Here is a 24,498-nt window from a genome sequence, read left to right on the forward strand (position 1 = left end):
ACATATGAACGACTCATAAAAGACTCAAAGACAAGGTCTATGGGCCACATATGAACGACTCATAAAAGACTCAAAGACAAGGTCTATGGGCCACATATGAACGACTCATAAAAGACTCAAAGACAAGGTCTATGGGCCACATATGAACGACTCATAAAAGACTCAAAGACAAGGTCTATGGGCCACATATGAACGACTCATAAGAGACTAAAAGACAAGGTCTATGGGCCACATATGAACGACTCATAAAAGACTCAAAGACAAGGTCTATGGGCCACATATGAACGACTCATAAAAGACTCAAAGACAAGGTCTATGGGCCACATATGAACGACTCATAAGAGACTAAAAGACAAGGTCTATGGGCCACATATGAACGACTCATAAAAGACTCAAAGACAAGGTCTATGGGCCACATATGAACGACTCATAAAAGACTCAAAGACAAGGTCTATGGGCCACATATGAACGACTCATAAGAGACTAAAAGACAAGGTCTATGGGCCACATATGAACGACTCATAAGAGACTAAAAGACAAGGTCTATGGGCCACATATGAACGACTCATAAAAGACTCAAAGACAAGGTCTATGGGCCACATATGAACGACTCATAAGAGACTAAAAGACAAGGTCTATGGGCCACATATGAACGACTCATAAAAGACTCAAAGACAAGGTCTATGGGCCACATATGAACGACTCATAAAAGACTCAAAGACAAGGTCTATGGGCCACATATGAACGACTCATAAGAGACTAAAAGACAAGGTCTATGGGCCACATATGAACGACTCATAAAAGACTCAAAGACAAGGTCTATGGGCCACATATGAACGACTCATAAAAGACTCAAAGACAAGGTCTATGGGCCACATATGAACGACTCATAAAAGACTCAAAGACAAGGTCTATGGGCCACATATGAACGACTCATAAGAGACTAAAAGACAAGGTCTATGGGCCACATATGAACGACTCATAAAAGACTCAAAGACAAGGTCTATGGGCCACATATGAACGACTCATAAGAGACTAAAAGACAAGGTCTATGGGCCACATATGAACGACTCATAAAAGACTCAAAGACAAGGTCTATGGGCCACATATGAACGACTCATAAAAGACTCAAAGACAAGGTCTATGGGCCACATATGAACGACTCATAAAAGACTCAAAGACAAGGTATATGGGCCACATATGAACGACTCATAAAAGACTCAAAGACAAGGTCTATGGGACACATATGAACGACTCATAAAAGACTCAAAGACAAGGTCTATGGGCCACATATGAACGACTCATAAAAGACTCAAAGACAAGGTCTATGGGCCACATATGAACGACTCATAAAAGACTCAAAGACAAGGTCTATGGGCCACATATGAACGACTCATAAAAGACTCAAAGACAAGGTCTATGGGCCACATATGAACGACTCATAAAAGACTCAAAGACAAGGTCTATGGGCCACATATGAACGACTCATAAAAGACTCAAAGACAAGGTCTATGGGCCACATATGAACGACTCATAAAAGACTCAAAGACAAGGTCTACGGGCCACATATGAACGACTCATAAAAGACTCAAAGACAAGGTCTACGGGCCACATATGAACGACTCATAAAAGACTCAAAGACAAGGTCTATGGGCCACATATGAACGACTCATAAAAGACTCAAAGACAAGGTCTACGGGCCACATATGAACCACGGACCCCTCATAAGAGACTAAGAGACAAGGTCTATGGGCCACATATGAACCACGGACCCCACAGACGCATTGCGTCGATACATTGTTGTAGCACAGTATTCTTGCAGACCACACATACTTGCATTGTGTTGCTTGTAGTTGTACCTGTACTAATCTCTCTTGCTCTCTGTATATGTATATGTATATGTATATGTATATGTATATGTATATGTATATGTATATGTACTGTATATGTATATGTATATGTATATGTACTAGAATTTCGCGGGCCTTCGGCCCGCTCATCCTAGCGCCATGCGATGATATGATTAGCGTTTTGTGGCGTGTGTGTGTGTGTGCGTGCGTGCCATTTCAGCTGCATCGCGAGGCGATCCAAACCCCCCCCCGCGCACGCACGCACGCACGCACGCACGCACACACACACACGTATCTGCAGTGACACTGCGTTGTACACAGCTGTTTTGTGTTGCAGCGCGTTGTTGCAGCACGTTGTTGCAGCGCGCGCGTGTGCGTGTAGTGTTGGTGTTGTTGTCCTTATCCATATATGCGCCTCGGTTCGTCCCGTTTGTACCACGCCAGGTGTCGACGCGGTCGTGTTTGCATTATTGTAACTGTGTATGTAATGGCGGCGCTCTCCATCCAAGTTAGAATCAGTGTAGAACCTGTGTTGTTGTTATTCTTCTTCTACTTTTGGTTTCCGGCAGGCTGTACACTGTGTGTGTGTGTGCGTGCGTGCGTGCGCGCGCGCGCGCGTGCGTGTGTGTGTGTGTGTGTACTGTGTAACTTCCGGTAGTGTTTCCGGAAGTCTGAAAGGTATCACGAAAAACACGTGGGTCACGTGGTGGGGTTTTGAGCCATTGGGAAGGGGTGATGTAGTGTTGCCAGGTCCACGTATTGTAAGCGAGTGGTAGTGTGTGTAAGTATAGGCTGTAGGAAGTCAGGGTTTGCGGCCTTGTTTACATAGACGTGGCAACAATGTTGGCGGCGCAGCCAATGAAAAGAGGGGAATCACGGGATGCAGTGTTGCCAGGTCCGCGAATTGTAAGCGAGTTGTAAGTAGCGTGTTGAATGGCATTTTTTCTGGGCTTGTTTTCATAGACCTGGCAACATGTGAGTGTGTGCGTGCGGGGGTGTAGGTGCTTGGGGAGATATTGTTTGTTGTGAAGAGATACAATGCCGGCGTGGGTGTGGAAGGGAGGCAACGTTGGTGTCAGTGCAATGAGTAATGTTCCGCGGGTGGTGTTGAGGGTCGGCGTTCGGCGCGATATGAGGAGATAGCGGCCGAACGACGCGGAGGGTAAGTGTGTGACGTCACTGCCGTGTGAGTGTAGTGTGTTGCAGTGTGTCAGTGACGTGTCAGTGACGTATGCAGTGTGTGACTTTGGGTCCCTTTTCCTGGGTTGGGTACAACTTCTCACTTGTATATATAGATATATGTATATGTACTGTATATATACTGTACTGTATTTCCCAGAACTCAGTAGGAGTAAATCTGGATCTCCAGCAACAAAGCAGTAGTCTGCTTTTACCTTTGGCACCGCTTTTGGCACCAGCTCAGTGGCCTTGTGGTTAGAGTGTCCGCCCTGAAACTGGGAGGTCGGGGTTCAATCCCCGGCCGGGTCATACCAAAGACTGTAAAAATGGGACCCAATCCCTCCCTGCTTGGCACTCAGCATCAAAGGGTTGGATTGGGGGGTCAAATCTACTAATCAAATGATTCCCGAGCGTGGCACGGCTGCAGCTCACCGCTCCTTGGCTGCGGCTCACTGCTCCAAGAGATGGGTCAAATGCGGAGAACAAATTTCACCACAGTAACGTGTGTGACAAATCGTACGACTTTGACTTTGATTTTTTAAGACCCTCTAGAGTAATACGGAGGGTCTTGTTCTGAATGAGGGCATTAACAATGAGACCTGGTGCTTTAATGGCCAAATGGTGAGAGAAATCCCCCTGAAATCTCAGAACATGAGACAATGTGTGGATGAGCCGATGTGATTAATATTAACAATGTGTTAAGGTTTGCACAGACAAAGACTAAGTATAAAGCACATTTGCACAGTAGACGTTTTGGCAAAGCGTGTTCTTCAGCGTGTAGGTAGAGAGACATCGAGTGTGGCGTAACAAGTGGAATTAAAACAGTGATAAAATGTTACATCAGGTCGAGCTGCTAATAAGCAGCATCTCTTAAGGGAGGATTTAAAGCTAGCCGTCGAGCCTTAATGGACTTAATGCTTCTGGCTAGACATTTCAATGCAACTGCTGCAGAATACAAGAATGAGCTATTGAGCTATGGCCCATAGAGCTATGGCCCATAGAGCTATGGCCCATAGAGCTATGGCCCATAGAGCTATGGCCCATAGAGCTTTTGAATCGGCAAAGCACAATAGTTGGTAGAGCATCCTCTGGTTGAATGATTGTCTACTGCAACTGCACTGGCCTTGGAAAAGTAATTAAATCGATATTTAGATCAATATTTAGGACGGTGCAGCATAGTTTGTTATCCTGCGAACGATGCACATTTTTGAAACTTTCCTCAACTTTGAGGCACTTGAAATTGAAATGAGCAGGAGGAGAAGATGCGTTCTACGATGAGCAGGGAGGAGAAAATGCGTTCTACGATGGAGTTCGTTGTACTGTTTCTATGTGTAGAGTGAGTACACTCTACAGTACCAGTGGTCCCCAAACTGTGGTGCGTCCACCCCTTGTGGTGCGCGAGTGCCTTCTAGGGGGTGCACGACAGCTAATGGTGGCGCTATGGTTTTGTTTTAAATATATTAACATATCACACATAATAGCTCATGTTTAGGGAACCCCTTTTGGTGTTTTAACTAAGCATTATGTTATACTTTAGCTATTGAAAAATAGCAGACCTACAAGCTCATAGCGCGCCACTCGGTGGCGCGCTATGAGCTTGTAGGTCTGCTATTTTTGAAAAATGAAAATGTGGCACAAATCTTTGAATATATATTCTTTTAGAAGACTTTTATTTTTATTTTGCGATGTCAGGCCTAAATGGGTTAGGGCATCACTACTGCCCTAAACATGTAGTGTTGTTGTTAGCAAGAATAAACACAAGCGCCCGGCCAGGAGGAAGTGGAGTAAGAAAGGGGAGGAGCCCAAGTATTTTCTTTTTTCCCCTTTTCCTTTTTTTGGGGGGCACTAACCCCTCCTATTCCCAGCTTTGTGTGTGCGCACCCCATATAGCGATGATTTGATTGGCTGAGCACGGAATTGAGGATAAACAGTGAGGACAGAAAATTGAGGACGTGATTGGCCGGAATTTGACCATGTATGATGATAAGAGCGCCCCTCACTTCACACAGGTGTGACTTCTTTTTATACCAAATGGATTCCCAGGTTACATTATACATTGCACAGAAACAATTAGGCTTCAACAGTGAACTTCTAAACGTCATTAACATAAATTTTCGTGCAAAAAGGGTGAAGTGTCCCTTTAAGAGCTTCTACGACAGCATTGTCCTACTTTCATTGCCACTCCTCTGTATGGAAAATCAGATTTACAAAAAAAATAAAAATAAATTTAAATTAAATAATTCAGCCATGCCTCCATGTTGCTGGCAATACATGAACAGCATATTGCCAGTAGAGAAGAGAGAAGTCTGCTGGGGATTATGGAAGGGATAATATCTGGCTAGGTGGTCATTATCGGGAGATAATTCACCGACAGGGAGTTTAACCACCGAGGTGAAGCCGAGGTGGTTACACTCCCTGAAGGTGAATTAACAATGACCATCTAGCCAGATATTATCCCGCTTATTACATGGCTAACTAACATAAATTAATACATTGACCCAAAACGCAACAAAAAAAAAATTCCATAAGTTCGCGCTGGCTGCGTCTGCAGCTGCAGCACTGTCGGAAAACAAGGAAGTGAGTTGATCAAATAGAATCCATTTCCGGGTCCTGCTTCGTCTATTTCTCGCTCAAATGTTTTCAAAAACATTTTTTAAGAGCAATGTTTAGCTGTAAATGACATTGTGTGTCACTAGTGTGTGTGTGTGTTTACATGGCTGTCATGTTGGAAACAGCAGTAAATCAAGCAGGGCGCAGCCGCGCAGCTGGTGCTCAGAGGGTTTGATTAGGCAGCAGTCATTATCGACACTTATTACATGGCTTGGTTGAATGCTTGATTCTGATTGGTCAATCGCTTAATTCAGCGGTGAGTTATCTCATGATAATGACCGCTCCGCTGATATAATTCACCTTCAGGGAGTGTAACCACCTCGGCTTCGCCTCGGTGGTTAAACTCCCTGTCGGTGAATTATCTCCCGATAATGACCACCTAGCCAGATATTATCCCTTACATAATTCACCGCTGAATTAAGCGATTGACCAATCAGAATCAAGCATTCAACCAAGCCATGTAATAACAGTGCAGATCATATACCTGTCTGTCTGCCTGTCTGTCTGTCTGCCTGTCTGTCTGCCTGCTGCCTATCTGACAATTACAGCAAAGGGCCATGCTTCACTTCCCCATCGACTACTCAACGACGACGCCTCAATCTACTTCAGTGATGCTGTCGAGCGAGAGAACGTGTGGTGGATTTGGGTGTTATGATTCTGATTACACAGTCAAATTGTTCATTATTTCGTCTCATAGTTTTGACACCGTCATCTTAACACATTTTGTGCCCAAAACGTCTGTGGACGTCCTGGGTATTACCGCATGTGCATAGCCCAAGACGTCTGTGGACGTCTTTCAAAAAAAAGAAGATATATATATATATATATATATATATATATATATATATATTTTTTTTTTTTTAAATCAGAAAAATCAAAACACTTTTTTTTTTTTTTTTAACACGTGGTGCTAAAGTTTGTGTTTTCGCCATTGAGAATGCATTTGGCGTTTAAATTAAATAACTCAGAAACTATAAAACATTTCAAAGTAAAAAGTTCCAGCATGTGTCTCCACAGTCAGCTGAATTATAAAAAATCACACCCGTGTGAACTGAGTGGTGTAAGGTTTTATATAGCATGATCAGCTGTGGTCTGACGTAATGTCTGACGTAATGAAATAAGGTAAGGTATTATGTAGCCTGATCAGCTCTGATCTGACGTAATGAAATCACACCCGGATGTGATTTCACAACTGGCTTTTTCTGTGCAGAGAAAATGACCATGGTTGCTACGGTCATCCAGTTCACCCGGGTGTGATTTAATTACGTCAGAAATTATTTTGAACATAGCAACCATGCTCATTTTTTTCTGCACACAAAAGCCAGTTGTAGGAGTGGTTTACACCACTCAAAAATGTGAATGGATTTTCTAGGTGAAAGTGATTTTGGGCAGTATTGCGTGGGCTCTCAATGTGTTAACACACTCTTGTCATTGTTGTTTACATTTTGCGGCCCTGTGGGGAGAGGAGCTTATTCAAAACATCGTTCTGTAATTACAAAACAATGGGAGTTCTATCATGCCCTGAAGCACTGACTTTTTGCTGACAAACCGCCACAAGCTGAGGGGAAGCAATTATGAAATGCTACAAACTGTAGTAAGTATACAGTAAGCCTTGCCGAGCCACGAGGCCCATTATGGGGCAGGAGTCTATCTCCTGTTTCTGTAGCGCATGGCGGACGTTCTAACTACAGGAGTCTATCTCCTGTTTCTGTAGCGCGTGGCGGACATTCTAACTACAGCCCATTATGGGGCAGGAGTCTATCTCCTGTTTCTGTAGCGCGTGGCGGACATTCTAACTACAGCCCATTATGGGGCAGGAGTCTATCTCCTGTTTCTGTAGCGCGTGGCGGACATTCTAACTACAGCCCATTATGGGGCAGGAGTCTATCTCCTGTTTCTGTAGCGTGTGGCGGACATTCTAACTACAGCCCATTATGGGGCAGGAGTCTATCTCCTGTTTCTGTAGCGCGTGGCGGACATTCTAACTACAGCCCATTATGGGGCAGGAGTCTATCTCCTGTTTCTGTAGCGCGTGGCGGACCTTCTAACTACAGCCCATTATGGGGCAGGAGTCTATCTCCTGTTTCTGTAGCGCGTGGCGGACATTCTAACTACAGCCCATTATGGGGCAGGAGTCTATCTCCTGTTTCTGTAGCGCGTGGCGGACATTCTAACTACAAGATCTCCTGTTTCTGTAGCGCGTGGCGGACATTCTAACTACAAGGCCACTGAGCTGGTCGCTACAAACTGTACACAATGGAAAATGTGCTTTGTGGTTTAAAATAGATCAAATCCCTTCAAATGAGCAGGGTGAGAGGAATACCTGAGTAAAATAAGAAGAACAGGTAGGGATGAATAGACCCAAAAAAAAAAAGAAAACAGGATAATTATCATCTTTGTTTCCCATTTTTGGGGGGCATTTCATAATAGGTGAACATTCAAAGAAAAAAGGAAATCTACAAGCTCACACAACACATCACGTTGCAATGCGGTACAAGACCACTAGGGAACCCTGGTCAACCAAGTACATACTATAGGGGTTCAGTGGTTAAGAGTGATCATCATTTTCTTGTAGTGTGGCGTTTGTGAAAACAGAAAGCAATAGCCCCATCTAGTGGAGCTTCCAATAACTACACTGAGCAGCATACTTATAAACTCCTTGTTCCCAGTAGCCTCCATCAATACCAAGAATTACATTTATTTATAAAAAATAATATATGTTGCAGAGTTACCAGATGTGCCCATGTGTGTTGTGTATGTATGTATGTATATATATATGTGTGTATATATATTTTTTCCCTAATGAATAACTGACTGTATTGTGTATGTGCTGCTCGCCATTTTCTTTTGTTTTTGTGCTTTTTGTTTTTCTTGTCTGTTTTATTGTATTGTGCTTTTAATTTATACCTTTCTAGTTTGTCTCACTTTTTGAGTGGTGTAAACCACTCCTACAACTGGCTTTGTTAGTCTGTCTGTCTGTGCAGAAAAAATGAGCATGGTTGCTACGGTCACCCAGTTCACCCGGGTGTGATTTCATTACGTCAGACATTACGTCAGATCAGAGCTGATCAGGCTATATAAGACCTTACACCACTCAGTTCACACGGGTGTGATTTTTCTGTATACATTTGATTCATCTTTATGTGAAAACATAAAAATTCAATACAAAACGTTATTTAAAAAAAAAATATATCTCTATCAGCACAGCAATCATCTATTATTATCACCAGGGTGCCCAAGTATATGGTATAATAAGTATATGGTATAATAAGTATATGGTATAAGGTTATTATTAACCGTCAACCAGGTCTTCGAATCCTCATGAATGATGAGAAGAACAACCACCAGCAGTGGCGTGCACAGATAGACACTAGGGGGTGCTAGAGCACCCCCTGCCCTTTTGGCAATGTGCCCTTTCAAAAAATAAATAAAAATAAAAACACTTTTTCTTATTTTGTACAGTTACACTGTACAGTATGTGGACCATGGTAACATTGATCAATTATTGATAAAAAGCTTCTAATATATTATTTAGGCCCCACAATCTATACATTTCACACTATTAAGGCAACCGGCCGGTTCCACGCGCTGCACAAGGTGCCCTTTTTTCCACTTGAGCACCTGCCCCTCTAAATGTCTGTGCACGCCACTGACCACCAGGCATTATTATGACACAGAGTGAATTGAACATGTATGTATCTATGTATGTATGTATGTATGTATGTATCTAATCTATGCACAAACCAACCTTTGAGTGTCTTCTTAAGGTGAGAGAGCAGACCTCCCAGTCTCTGCAGGTCGAAGTAGTCCACCTTCCCATTGTAGAAGAGCTGTGGGGGTACGTAGGCCTCTGGGAGGGAGGGAGGGAGGGAGGGAGGGAGGGAGGGAGGGAGGGAGGGAGGGAGGGGAAGAAAGAGTTTGGAGAGAGGATGGAGAGGATTAACCCACTTTGACCTGAGATCAGATTCTACAAATGTCTTCTACATCCTGACAGTTTTCTGAAAAAGCTATGTTTCTATGTCGTTGTTTCAGTCGTTCTTTTTTCAAAAATAGCAGACCTACAAGCTCGTAGCGCGCCACTCGGTGGCGCGCTACGAGCTTGTAGATCTGCTATTTTTCAATAGCTAAAGCATAACATAATGCTAACGCCAACAGGGGTTCCCGCCCAAAATGAGTTAACGGAGACAAAGAGAGAGAAATAATTACACAGGATTGACTAATGAAAACAGACAAGTGAGAGATACAGTATGTATGGAGAATATAGAGTTAATGAGGAGAAAAAAGGAAGGATGGTTAAGGGGAAAAGAAATTAAGATAAGGGTGAGAGGACCTGAAAACAGGAGAGAGAAAAGAGAAAGACGTGACGTCAAAGTGAAAAGAGTCAGAATGCATTTAAAACATTTCATTCAGAGAAAAGGGGGAATGAAATGGGGATAAATGGTAAATGGTGCATTTATATAGCGCCTTTATCCAAGGCGCTTTACATAGATTGTGCATCAATTCACCCATTCACACACACATTCATACACCGATTGCAGCGGAAGCCATGCAAGGTACCAACCAGCACATCGGGAGCAATTTGGGGTTCAGTGTCTTGCCCAAGGACACTTCGACATGTAGACAGGAGGAGCCGGGATTCGAACCGCCGACCCATGGATCATTGGACGACCTGCTCTACCTCCTGAGCCACAGTCGCCGGAATTCATTTAAAAAATAGCATGCAGAGAAAAGGGGGAATGAAATGGGGATAAGGAGGGAGAGGAGATGCGGTGAGCAAAAGCAAGAACCTCATAAACAACCTTCATTATAAATTAAATTAATTTAAAAATATTAATTCAGCAGTAATTGAAGAAAAGTGGCAGTGGCTCAGGGGTAGAGTGACCATTTGGGATCCGGAAGGTTCATTATAGACTGTCGAAGGGTCCTTGAGCAAGGCACTGAACCTCTAAGGCCCCATTTACACTGGCAGACAAATCCAGCCTGAATCAGATCTGAGCCACATCCAGATTGGAATCTGATTTGTTTAAATGAGTCGTGTGACCTGTTAGACTCATTTAAACCAATCGGATTTCAATCTTGATGTGGCACAGATCTGATTCAGGCTAGATTTGTCTGCCAGTGAAAAAGGGGCCTAATTGCTCCCGATGAGCAGGTTGGTGCCTTGCATGGTTTCCTCTGTCATCGGTGTGTGAATGTGTGTGTGAACTGAGAATGTCCTTGCAGCCATTTCCATCATTATGAAACTGGTTCCTCGGGTGACAGGTGAAAAAAAGAAATAGTACAGCACTCATAGTGCAGACATGTAATGAGCACACATGCATTCACATAGTGTACACAACAATAATGATGAGCAGGCAGCTGATTGGCTGCTTTTTCCAATAGCTAATGACTTACTGTAATGATTATCAGAGGTTTTCATGTCCTACACGTCTCTTAGAGTAGAGGCTAATCACTAATGCCTCTCAAATTTGAGCAAGGACGGACATTTGCTCAGAGGACAGGAGATAACGGGGTGTTATTGAGTGGCATGCAGAGGGCTAAGCAACTTGTCAAACTTAATTTGACAAGCAAAGGAGGCTCTCTAATCTCTAACATTACAAGTGCGGTGTTATAATATACCAAAATCACTTGATGTAATGATTAGATGATGTAATGATGATGTAAAACAAACGGGGTCAAAACAAACATTAAAGTATCTTCATTGTTAATGGCATTTAATGTTTGTGTTAGGGACAAGATGACATAAGTTTTCTCTTCATTGTAATGAAATGAAATGATTACTATATTTACCCAGGGTATCTGGGCTAAGCTCAAGAACTTGTTTCCAGCCAGGCCCTGCTCATAGAACATTTCATGGTAGTGGTTCAATGCCTTGTTCAAGGGCACTTCAGCGGTGGTAATTTTAACGTGTCGGACCGCTGATTCGAACTGGCGACCTTCCGGTATCAAGAGCGCTCCGCAATCCGTTCGGCCACCGTCAATGCCATTTTTAAAACAAACACTGAACCTGTTTATAGCTCATAGCGCGCCACTCGCTTGTAGATCTGCTATTTTTCAATACACATAACATAATGCTACATACACATAACATAATGCTAACACCAAAAGGGGTTCCCGCTCAGAATGGGTTAAACACATTAGAAAACGAGGCCAAAAGAGGGAATTAAGAAGATGAAAGGCGTCCTCCTCGAGGCTGTGAACCGAGATGTGTATTCCTGAGCCATTACACTCGAGTGCAATGATATTGGATCCAAGATATAAAGATACTCGTTCCATGCGCGCGTGCGTGTATTGTAGGGCCCCGCCCCCTCGCTGACATTCTGGCACTACCGTTATTTTGACGCGTATGGGTCGGACCAGGCAGGTCTGTTCGGGCTCGGGCCTCAACTCACTCACTCGGGTCAGTTTCGGGTCTGGTTTTAATTTTCAGCTGCATTGAAAACTCTTCAGAATTCGATTAATGAGGCAGGCTAGTTTTAGATGTACGTCACAAATGCAAAGGATGCATTCATGGAAGAGGAAGAGGAAGATAGAAGAAGGACCACATCAGAAGGAGAAGGACCACATCAGAAGGACCACATCAGAAGGAGAAGGACCACATCAGAAGGAGAAGGACCACATCAGAAGGACCACATCAGAAGGAGAAGGACCACATCAGAAGGAGAAGGGCCACATCAGAAGGACCACATCAGAAGGAGAAGGGCCACATCAGAAGGAGAAGGGCCACATCAGAAGGAGAAGGACCACATCAGAAGGAGAAGGACCACATCAGAAGGAGAAGGACCACATCAGAAGGAGAAGGACCACATCAGAAGGAGAAGGACCACATCAGAAGGAGAAGGACCACATCAGAAGGAGAAGGACCACATCAGAAGGAGAAGGACCACATCAGAAGGAGAAGGACCACATCAGAAGGAGAAGGGCCACATCAGAAGGAGAAGGACCACATCAGAAGGAGAAGGACCACATCAGAAGGAGAAGGACCACATCAGAAGGAGGGAGAAGGACCACATCAGAAGGAGAAGGACCACATCAGAAGGAGAAGGACCACATCAGAAGGAGAAGGACCACATCAGAAGGAGAAGGACCACATCAGAAGGAGAAGGACCACATCAGAAGGAGAAGGACCACATCAGAAGGAGGGAGAAGGACCACATCAGAAGGAGAAGGACCACATCAGAAGGAGAAGGACCACATCAGAAGGAGAAGGACCACATCAGAAGGAGAAGGACCACATCAGAAGGAGAAGGACCACATCAGAAGGACCACATCAGAAGGAGAAGGACCACATCAGAAGGAGAAGGACCACATCAGAAGGAGAAGGACCACATCAGAAGGAGAAGGACCACATCAGAAGGAGAAGGACCACATCAGAAGGAGGGAGAAGGACCACATCAGAAGGAGAAGGACCACATCAGAAGGAGAAGGACCACATCAGAAGGACCACATCAGAAGGACCACATCAGAAGGAGAAGGACCACATCAGAAGGAGAAGGACCACATCAGAAGGAGAAGGACCACATCAGAAGGAGGGAGAAGGACCACATCAGAAGGAGGGAGAAGGACCACATCAGAAGGAGAAGGACCACATCAGAAGGACCACATCAGAAGGAGAAGGACCACATCAGAAGGAGAAGGACCACATCAGAAGGAGAAGGACCACATCAGAAGGAGAAGGACCACATCAGAAGGAGAAGGACCACATCAGAAGGAGAAGGACCACATCAGAAGGAGAAGGACCACATCAGAAGGACCACATCAGAAGGAGAAGGACCACATCAGAAGGAGAAGGACCACATCAGAAGGAGGGAGAAGGACCACATCAGAAGGAGAAGGACCACATCAGAAGGAGAAGGACCACATCAGAAGGAGAAGGACCACATCAGAAGGAGAAGGACCACATCAGAAGGAGGGAGAAGGACCACATCAGAAGGAGAAGGACCACATCAGAAGGAGAAGGACCACATCAGAAGGAGAAGGACCACATCAGAAGGAGGGAGAAGGACCACATCAGAAGGAGAAGGACCACATCAGAAGGAGGGAGAAGGACCACATCAGAAGGAGAAGGACCACATCAGAAGGAGAAGGACCACATCAGAAGGAGAAGGACCACATCAGAAGGACCACATCAGAAGGAGAAGGACCACATCAGAAGGAGAAGGACCACATCAGAAGGACCACATCAGAAGGACCACATCAGAAGGAGAAGGACCACATCAGAAGGACCACATCAGAAGGAGAAGGACCACATCAGAAGGACCACATCAGAAGGAGATGGACCACATCAGAAGGAGAAGGACCACATCAGAAGGAGAAGGACCACATCAGAAGGAGAAGGACCACATCAGAAGGAGAAGGACCACATCAGAAGGAGAAGGACCACATCAGAAGGAGAAGGGCCACATCAGAAGGACCACATCAGAAGGAGAAGGGCCACATCAGAAGGAGAAGGACCACATCAGAAGGACCACATCAGAAGGAGAAGGACCACATCAGAAGGAGAAGGACCACATCAGAAGGAGAAGGACCACATCAGAAGGAGAAGGACCACATCAGAAGGAGAAGGACCACATCAGAAGGAGAAGGACCACATCAGAAGCCTCACAGTGCGTTGTAACAGTGGAGAACAACGGCGAGCGACTCATGAATTTCATTGGTTTATCGCCTAAACGCCCACTATTGCCGGACGACGTCGCCCCCACAAGATAAATTATTTTCATCTTTTCGTGCGACATCTTTTCGACCATTGCCTGTTCGCCTGATATCGCCAGTAGTCGCCGGGTTCCATTGACAAATAATGCACTTCTGGGAAGATCCGTCTGGCTGTCGCCCGCTGTAACACACACGGTCAGAGCGAGCCGGCAAAGATAGACTCCATGGGTGGAGTATTTATTTTTGATTAAATCTTGGAGGAAAGCACAATAGAACCTGGAAGTACTGTGTCAACCACCACAAGCATACACATTGAAGAGCGGAGCTACCTCAGAGACAACTATTTAGTCTTCTGACAATCCACTGCAGTACTAGAAAGTTGCCCTCCCTGGTAATTACATTTTTCTGTGCACCTTCAACAAATCAGCACAGCCTCTATTGTTATCGATGAAAGGAGTAGCAGGCCGATGGCTGAGCAGGCTGGAATGCTGAATCTTTCTAACCCATTTTGACCTGAGATCAGATTCTAAAAATGTCTTCTACATCCTGACAGTTTTCTGAAAAAGCTATGTTTCCATGTCAGTCGTTCTTCGATTTTTCAAAAATAGCAGACCTACAAGCTCGTAGCGCGCCACTCGGTGGCGCGCTACGAGCTTGTAGATCTGCTATTTTTCAATAGCTAAAGCATAACATAATGCTAACACCAAAAGGGGTTCCCGCCCCAAAATGGGCTAAAGAAGAATCTGCCACCCCAGGTTTAGAAGTGAACAAAGGTAAGTTGCATAAGGACTGTAAAAAAAGATGTCAGTGTTTTTGGGACCATTGTTAAAAGGTCATGCAGCTACTGCTATGTCTTATTAGGGGTAATCTTGAACCAAATATATTTTAGTTTACAGTGTAATAATTGCATAATGTATAGTTTTTGTTTTACATTTCAGCCCCAGAGGTTGCATAGACCCTTATATATACACACAGTATATATATTTGTTTAGGTGTAATAGCCTAGAGTTTCAGTTGTGCCCCAGTATGTTCCCTCAGCACTACGCTCATTCTGAAGCCCCAGTATGTTCCCTCAGCACTACGCTCATTCTGTAGCCCCAGTATGTTCCCTCAGCACTACGCTCATTATGTAGCCCAGTATGTTCCCTCAGCACTACGCTCATTCTGAAGCCCCAGTATGTTCCCTCAGCACTACGCTCATTCTGTAGCCCCAGTATGTTCCCTCAGCACTACGCTCATTCTGTAGCCCCAGTATGTTCCCTCAGCACTACGCTCATTATGTAGCCCAGTATGTTCCCTCAGCACTACGCTCATTCTGTAGCCCCAGTATGTTCCCTCAGCACTACGCTCATTCTGTAGCTCTGAGATGAGGTCACACCCTGGGCCCCTCCCACCGCGGTTCAGACACGGCGCATGTTTCCACAAGGAACGCTTCTTACCCTTTTCTGCACAATGAATCCAAAAAGTGAAGGGCCACGAAAGTTTTACACTAATTCAAACTTAGCAGCGGCCAAGTTTAAACGGTTACACGAGCGTTTACAGCGGTTGTTTAGCATGTATTTCAAGGAAGTTGAAAAGCTTTATCGCCTCCCCGGCGCCTCCCCTGGTCGAAAGTGAAATTAGATTTCCAACTGACTTCAGTTCACTCGACATGCACGCGCACGACTTCCTTGATAAACATGGAAGCAGCTGACTAAACAACCGCTGTGATTCATTGTGCAGAAAAGGGTAAGAAGCGTTTCCTTGTGGAAACATGCGCTGTTTCTGAACCGCGGTCGGAGGGGTCCAGGGTGTGACCTCATCTCGGAGCTACAGAATGAGCGTAGGGAGAGGGCCTATATATATGTGACTAAGTTGTGCCTTAAGATGCCATAACGTACAGTTCCACTGTACAGTTTCTATTGGAAAAGCTATAATTAATGAATGCATTTGTTTGTTTTTGCCATATGAGCATGATGTTTATTATATAGCTAGGTTAAGCAAAGTGCATTCAGACAAATTACTGTTCACGTTATAAAAGAGGTAGGTATTGCATTGGTATCGGTATTGTCAGAGACTCATGTTTGCGATATCAAACATGAAAAAAGTTGTATATCGATCGAGCAATCCCCTAGGTTGGCATATTAGTAATACAGACAGACTTTGGCCTATATATATTTTTTTTAAAGTATCTTCTGAATAAAAACCGGTGCGATATGTAGCACCGTTTATAACAGATTTAGTTTGTCATGGTTAGACTTCATCATGACCTGAAACATAACTACTGTACTACAGCCCATTATCAGCTGCTCAGTGGGAAGTATGATCATTTGAAAATTATATTTAGAGTAAAAGTTATAGGCTATAAAGCATGTAAGACTATTTTCACCTCGACTTACTTTAATTGTGCTGATCAAATTAAGTGGTTTGCATTTTGCATTAGATTAAAAGGCATTGTGTCCTATAGCAAAGAAGGGAAGGAACACACCGGCAACATAGCATTCCTATTACAGTGTGGGGAGAACAATACGAGAAAAGCTGTTTGTACATTAGCTCTGGTCCATAGCTCTAATTGCAACGCATTTAGAGCTATGTTACTCTCAACTTCCGCCGCTCGCATGAATGCAGACCAGCCTCTCGTCTTTAGCGTAAATAAAAATAACGTTTTTGCTACTCACCAAAACAAAGGCGGGTCGTGTCATTAGAAAGCCTACTTTCCTTAGCACTCTGAGCCCCCCACCACACGTATAAACGGTACTTTTTGTCCAGAAAGGGATTTTTTTCCACCGGAGGAAAACTATTCTCTATGAGGCAGTTCTCTGGGCAATATCGGTAGAAGGCGCAGCGGAGTAACTAAAAGTATTTCTTTTCCGGTGGAAACAAAATCCCCTTTTGGCCAAAAAGTACCATTTATACGTGTGGTGGGGGGCTCAGAGTGCGTCCACTAAGGAAAGTATGCTTTCTAATGACACAACCCGCCTTTGTTTTGGTGAGTAGCAAAAACTTTATTTTTATTTACGCTAAAGACGAGAGGCTGGTCTGCATTCATGCGAGCCGCGGAAGTCGAGAGTAACATAATGCAACGCATTAGAGCTATGGACCAGAGATATTTGTACATATGCTATTTTCGGCTATGTGACTTGGTGTTGAGGGGAAGAAAAGAAGTGGACTTCTTAGTATAGAACCCTGAGAGACCCTGGTCAGCTAGGATAGAACCCTGAGAGACCCCCTGGTCAGCTAGGATAGAACCCTGAGAGACCCTGGTCAGCTAGGATAGAACCCGGAGAGACCCTGGTCAGCTAGGATAGAACCCGGAGAGACCCTGGTCAGCTAGGATAGAACCCGGAGAGACCCTGGTCAGCTAGGATAGAACCCGGAGAGACCCTGGTCAGCTAGGATAGAACCCGGAGAGACCCTGGTCAGCTAGGATAGAACCCGGAGAGACCCTGGTCAGCTAGGATAGAACCCGGAGAGACCCTGGTCAGCTAGGATAGAACCCGGAGAGACCCTGGTCAGCTAGGATAGAACCCGGAGAGACCCTGGTCAGCTAGGATAGAACCCGGAGAGACCCTGGTCAGCTAGGATAGAACCCGGAGAGACCCTGGTCAGCTAGGATAGAACCCGGAGAGACCCTGGTCAGCTAGGATAGAACCCGGAGAGACCCTGGTCAGCTAGGATAGAACCCGGAGAGACCCTGGTCAGCTAGGATAGAACCCTGAGAGACCCTGGTCAGCTAGGATAGAACCCGGAGAGACCCTGGTCAGCTAGGATAGAACCCTGAGAGACCCTGGTCAGCTAGGATTTAATTGGTTAAAGACAAAATCCCATGGTCTTACCATCACTGTTGATGCTGCTGGGGGTCTTTCTCTTGCCTTCATCCCAGTACATCCTCACCGCCGTGATGAGACGATGGAGGAAACACACCATGTACTCTGGAGGACACAGTGCTGTGGGGTGCTGCACGCACACGCGCACACACACACACACACACACACACACACACACACACACACACACACACACACACACACACACACACACACACACACACACACACACACACACACACACACACACACACACACACACACACACACACACACACACACACACACACACACACACACACACACTTTAGGCATTTAGCAGACACTCTTAATCCAGAGCGACTTACATTAGGCAAGAACACAAGTATGGGAATACATCACATATATAAAATGCATTTATCAAGAACTAAAAGTATATTTTTTCCAGCGGAAACAAAATCCCCTTTTGGCCAAAAAGTACCATTTATACGTGTGGTGGGGGGCTCAGAGTGCTCCCACTAAGGAAAGTATGCTTTCTAATGACACAACCCGCCTTTGTTTTGGTGAGTAGCAAAAACGTTATTTTTATTTACGCTAAAGAGAGGCTGGTCTGCGGCGGAAGTCGAGAGTAACATAGCTCTAAATGCAACACACACACACACACACACACACACACACACACACACACACACACACACACACACACACACACACACACACACACACACACACACACACACACACACACACACACACACACACACACACACACACACACACACACACACACACACACACACACACACACACACACACACACACAGTGTTTATGCCTTAGTGACATTGGTGCTGGAACATACTGACACCTAGTGTACGACACATGCAGGCACACAAAATGAATGGGTCCACATTGGATGCAAACTAGCTTTTTGCACCAGATCGTAGTAACTTGCAGTCGGCCGACGACGGCCCCGTCTGTGACGCAAGTGGAACTGCCTCTCACAAGAGCTGACCGCCATAAACAACTGCCCAAATCCCTACAATAGCGTATACTAGGCGTGCAACGTTACGCATTTAGACTTCCAAACCCATCGCCTCAGGATCGAATCCCTCTCTCTCGACGCTGCTTATTTATCGAAATCTGTGTGTGTCGCAAATGATATTATTATTATTATTATTATATATAGTTTTTGTCGCCCCCAGCAAGGCGGACCACTCGGCCCACTTGGTGAGCAGTGGAGCAGTATAGTTAGGCGAAAGAAAGTTACGTTGGGAACGTTGCAACCTCTCGTTGCTCAAGTCCACTAGAGCCGACCGCCTCAGCGCCATTCCAGTTATTTACCACTAGCCCTTACCCGTTGTGAGATATTGCCCCCCCCCCCCCCCCCCCCCCACCCCCCCACACCCACCCACCCTTGTGGCCGCTGGGGGTACTGCACCCTGGGTGCGTTTTCGCATTTTTTATTCACTAATAAATTCATTATTAATTTATAATTTGTTAAATTGGAAAAAGGGCTTCGTTAAGACCTCCATATCATTATGGCCAATGCCTGTGTGAAAAGTGGGAGTGATTGGTGCAGGCAGTGAGGAGATACAGTGGTGTTTCTGACAGACATTCAGACAGACAGACATTGTCAGAATTATAGTATGATTATAGTATGATGATGATGATTAGGGTATATAACCCATTTTGGGCGGGAACCCCTTTTGGTGTTTTAAACATGATGTTATAATTTAGCTATTGAAAAATTGTAGGTCTGCTATTTCTTTTAAATCGTGAAAATATTTATTTCCGAAAACTGGAGGATTTAGAAGATTTTTTTATTTATTTCGAGGTCAGGCCTAAATGGGATATGGCATTGCCGCCTGGGCCGAGCACTATTTGGCACCACGGAGGAAGCCGGGCAGTGCCATCCTCCTGGAATGGGACGCATGACGAGGTTGCGTATTGTATAATGTCTGTCTGTCTGTCTGTCTGTCTGTAGGAGCTCCTACCCCTCTATTGCTGGCATTCTCTTGGAGAAACTTCCGGAATTTGTTCAAGAAGATGTACCGAGAAGCTTCACCCTGGAAGACAGAGAGGGGGTGAAAATAAGGGACAAAATGTATTTTTTCAATCAAGAATTCTGAATTTTAAAAAAAATCAGCTATTAGCTAAATTAGCTATTACTATTGCATGGAAGCCTGGAAGGTATTAGCTAAATTAATTAGTTCACCCGAGTCAGTGTTCAAGTTTAATGAGACTGGATTTTGTCTGCTTATCTGAGCTAGCCTCGTTTCCATCCAACTACACGGTACAGTGCATATAGTCCTATTGTGTTTGTGTATTGTGAGTTTGCCACGTGTATCTCTGGGATCAGTCGGTTTGGATATTATGATCACCTGTGGCCTGTGTTCATTATACCTTGTGTTTTTACAGCTGTGTTGATTAAAAATAAATGAAAAATAATGCGTAGAATGCAGCATTATGGGTATGATTAAAAATATAAAAAAATAGACATATGCTAGCTAGGTCACTGGTTACAAAAGAAATGAGCGGAGCAACCATTGAAGCTGAAATGACAATACTTCTGGGAAACCAGTAAAAAAAAAAAAGGTTGAACAATCAGATTGCTGGGCAGAAACTGGAAGTTGTATGACAAAATGTTCGTACCGTCCCTTTGTCTTTGTTGTTGAGAAGCAACATTAGGATCTGCACCTGAAGCTCCTCCACCACTACAGGAGAGAAGAGAGGAGATTAAGGTTTCCTGAACACTAGGGCCCTTTTTGAAACTAGCTCCTCGCCACAGTATAGATATATAAATAATAGAGACTGCACCAGGATTCCCCTCCCATCCAGTGCCATCTCTAGTATTTATATATCTATGCTCAAACCAAGTGGAAGTGTGTAGGGCGAGTGGCGAGGAGATAGTTTCAAAAAGGGGGTAGGGAGCGCCCCCTTGTGGCCCCTGGATGAATAAAAAGAAAAAAGAAAAAAAATTGGGGGGGGTGTCCCAGATATAAATTGCATTAAATGGGGGTCAGTAGCCTATGCATGTCAAACTGGGAACCCCCTCAAGGACCACTGGTGGACCACTGGTTGAGAACAATTTTTAATTAATTAATGAAAAAATAAAAAACCCAATTTTTCGCTCGTGCGGACTCGGCCCCCAGCCTGGTTCCCTAGTCAAAATATGGCCCTTGAGGAAAAGGAATTGGGGAACCCTGTGGTAGGGGCTCCATTTTCGTCACCGCTAAACCCCTTATCCCTAAACTTCTTTGCCTTTTTTTTACTATTTTGAAAAACATTTTTTGAATAGTTCAACTAGCCAAATTACACTGACACGTTGTGAGCTTGTAGACTGGCCATTTTAACTATTAAAAAATGTTTAGCAAAATAGTAAAAAAAAAAAAAAAAAGGCAAAGAAGTTTAGGGATAAGGGGTTTAGCGGTGACGAAAATGGAGCCTTAAGTGTATGCATACTTTGTAATATGTACAATATCCAGCCTTGCATGTCTATAAAGGGCCGGTTGCTTATTTAACACATGGGAGAAACGGATGTGACTGTTGCCCAATCTTGTAATGTATTTATTGAATTATTTATTGACATCTCTCCTGAACAGCCTTGCCAGTTTAGGTGACAGTAAATAAGGATAAAGGACTTGGTCGATGAAGTTGTACAGCAGCCAACGATGGAGACAAGCATCCAGGTGTGATTATGCATAAATACTGAGAATTAGGGCATCGTTGGAAGCAGTGGCGTATCCAGGAATTACGTTTTGGCCAGGCAAGATATGTTAATTGTCGTCTCCCCGCACACAATCGTAGGTTTTCAAAGAGATATACCTGCCAGACGAGTAGGATACAAAGGCTGAAAGGCATGCATTTACATTCCAATGGGTGATTGAGGGTCGCGCTCTACCGCAACGGCCAATCAGCTGTCCATTAATAGTTCTCATGTCTTGTTTTTGTCCTCTTTTTTCTCATTGTATGGATTTTGGCCAGGCCAGAAATGGATTTGGACAGGCGGACGCCTGCCCTCGCCTTATTGTAGATACGCCTCTGGTTGGAAGAGGGCAGAATCATCCAATCGATGAAGTCTAACTTAACCCATTTTGGGGGCGGGAACCCCTTTTGGTGTTAGAATTATGTTATGCTTTAGCCATTGAAAAAATAGCAGACCTACAAGCTCGTAGCGCGCTACGAGCTTGTAGGTCTGCTATTTTTGAAAAATCGAAGAACGACTGACATAGAAACATAGCTTTTTCAGAAAACTGTCAGGATGTAGAAGACATTTATAGAATCTGATCTCAGGGTCAAAATGGGTTGAAAAACAACACAAAGCTGATAAACGCTACAAACCTTCGATCCTCTTCTTCAATCTCTGACAGCCTCTCTCGTACGCCCGTCGTCGTAGACGCTCGTCTGCACTCTCGTCTTTAGGCTCTCGTTCATCTTTTCCCTGTGAGGAGAGATGAGCACATTTACCATGGCATCCATATTTGGGGGGAAATTTGTTAAGATGTGTCAAAATGCGTCCAAAAAAGGGGGCAATAAAAAAAAATAGCATTTTCAAAAATAGCAGATCTACAAGCAATGAAGCATATTATCAGGCTTTACTATATGAACTCTTTGGTTCCTATTTTGGGCATGTATATATATGTATAATAAGGCAAGCATTTGGTCAAAATAACAGATCAGGAAGTACAAGCTCACTTGTAGTTCAGGTATTTTCAGCAAAGAGATTTTGGTGAAGTAGATGGAAAAAAGCAGGAGGCCAAGTGCAGAGCCCTGGGGAACCCCAGTAAAGTAAAGTAAAGTTCTTTGTTTACCCAGGGAAGTGGACTAAGCTTGAGATGCTTGTTTACAGCCACGCCCTGCTCATAGAACATTTCATGGTAGGGGTTCAATGCCTTGCTCAAGGGGACTTCAGCGGTGGTAATTCTAACGTGCCGGTCCGGGGATTCGAACTGGCGACCTTCCGGTATCAAGACCGCTCCGCAAACCGTTCGGCCACCGCTGCCCCAGTCAATGAAGTATACTAGTATATAGGGTTGTAACTGGTGTTGATACATGTTTAATAGGCCATGCTCAGTCACTCCACTTGCCTGGTGTAATGAGTCAAATACTCAAAGGTCAGTCAAACATACGTAACCAGAAAAGCAGTCAAACAGGTTGCCAGGAAGTCAAACAGGTAGCAAGCAGCTTAGAGTATATATGAATAGAGACGGCACCCGGAGGAAACCCTGAGGCGCAATGGACTTAGTGGCCGGATTTGGTATTGCAGCGCTGGGCCAAGAACATGAACGCGCTGGTCCGTTGACTATCATTGCGCACGTTCATGATGACACGTGAACGCGGTTTCAGTGCAATGGCAGCGCGTTCATGTCTTTGGCCCAATCAATCCCAGAATGCACTCTGTTCCTAACCGGAAGGAGGAGTGAAATCGCCTCATGCGCTTCTGAGCAACTTAATGCAAGTGGATGGAAGGAGAACTCGGGTGCCGTCTCTATTCATATATACTCTAAGGCTCGCAGTCAGTCAGTCAGTCAGTCAGTCAGTCAGTCAGTCAGACAGTCAGCCAGTCAGCCAGTCAGTCTCACCTCCTTGTCGAAGCGCATCGGCCACCAGGTTGTTGGTATGAGCTCTTCAGTCAGTCAGTCAGTCAGTCAGTCAGTCAGTCAGTCAGTCAGTCAGTCAGTCAGTCAGTCAGTCAGTCAGTCAGCCAGTCAGCCAGTCAGTCAGTCAGTCAGTCAGCCAGTCTCACCTCCTTGTCGAAGCGTGTCGGCCACCAGGTTGTTGGTATGAGCTCTTCAGTCAGTCAGTCAGTCAGTCAGTCAGTCAGTCAGTCAGTCAGTCAGTCAGTCAGTCAGTCAGTCAGTCAGTCAGTCTCACCTCCTTGTCGAAGCGTGTCGGCCACCAGGTTGTTGGTATGAGCTCTTCAGTCAGTCAGTCAGTCAGTCAGTCAGTCAGTCAGTCAGTCAGTCAGTCTCACCTCCTTGTCGAAGCGCGTCGGCCACCAGGTTGTTGGTATGAGCTCTTCAGTCAGTCAGTCAGTCAGTCAGTCAGTCAGTCAGTCAGCCAGCCAGCCAGTCAGTCAGTCAGTCAGTCTCACCTCCTTGTCGAAGCGTGTCGGCCACCAGGTCGTTGGTATGAGCTCTTCCAGTCCAGCCTCTTTGACTCTCAGAGGAGTCTTGATGTAAAAGAACACTACAGAACGCAGCACGTCAAATGTAACTTTATGTTAAAGATTTAAAAACCACTATTCTTTCTTGAATAAAATACACTTCCAAAACTACAGCAGAAATGGAATAGAGGGTATGCGCATGCTTAACACAATCAGTGCCGGAAGTCCTTCAAAATAGGAGCTCTGGGGTGCCGGAAACGGAAAGACATGGTCGCTTTTACTCGGAAACCCACGACCCGGAAACAATCCGCTCAA

General features: G+C 44.8%; 1 protein-coding gene across 1 annotated transcript in view; it reads right to left on the reverse strand.

Moving 5' to 3' along the window:
• Positions 1-24,498, reverse strand: part of rnf123 (ring finger protein 123) — a 411,050-nt gene that overhangs the window by 359,403 nt on the left and 27,149 nt on the right. The window contains exons 16-21 of the mRNA XM_079509716.1: positions 24,172-24,293; positions 22,419-22,518; positions 20,730-20,791; positions 20,072-20,143; positions 18,107-18,227; positions 9,388-9,489 (exon numbers count right to left, since the gene is read on the reverse strand). Of these exons, the coding sequence (XP_079365842.1) occupies positions 9,388-9,489; positions 18,107-18,227; positions 20,072-20,143; positions 20,730-20,791; positions 22,419-22,518; positions 24,172-24,293 (579 nt within the window). The remainder of the gene's footprint in view (positions 1-9,387; positions 9,490-18,106; positions 18,228-20,071; positions 20,144-20,729; positions 20,792-22,418; positions 22,519-24,171; positions 24,294-24,498) is intronic.

Source organism: Electrona antarctica (assembly GCF_951216825.1).
Source record: "Electrona antarctica genome assembly, chromosome: 9".
Classification (NCBI taxonomy): domain Eukaryota; kingdom Metazoa; phylum Chordata; class Actinopteri; order Myctophiformes; family Myctophidae; genus Electrona; species Electrona antarctica.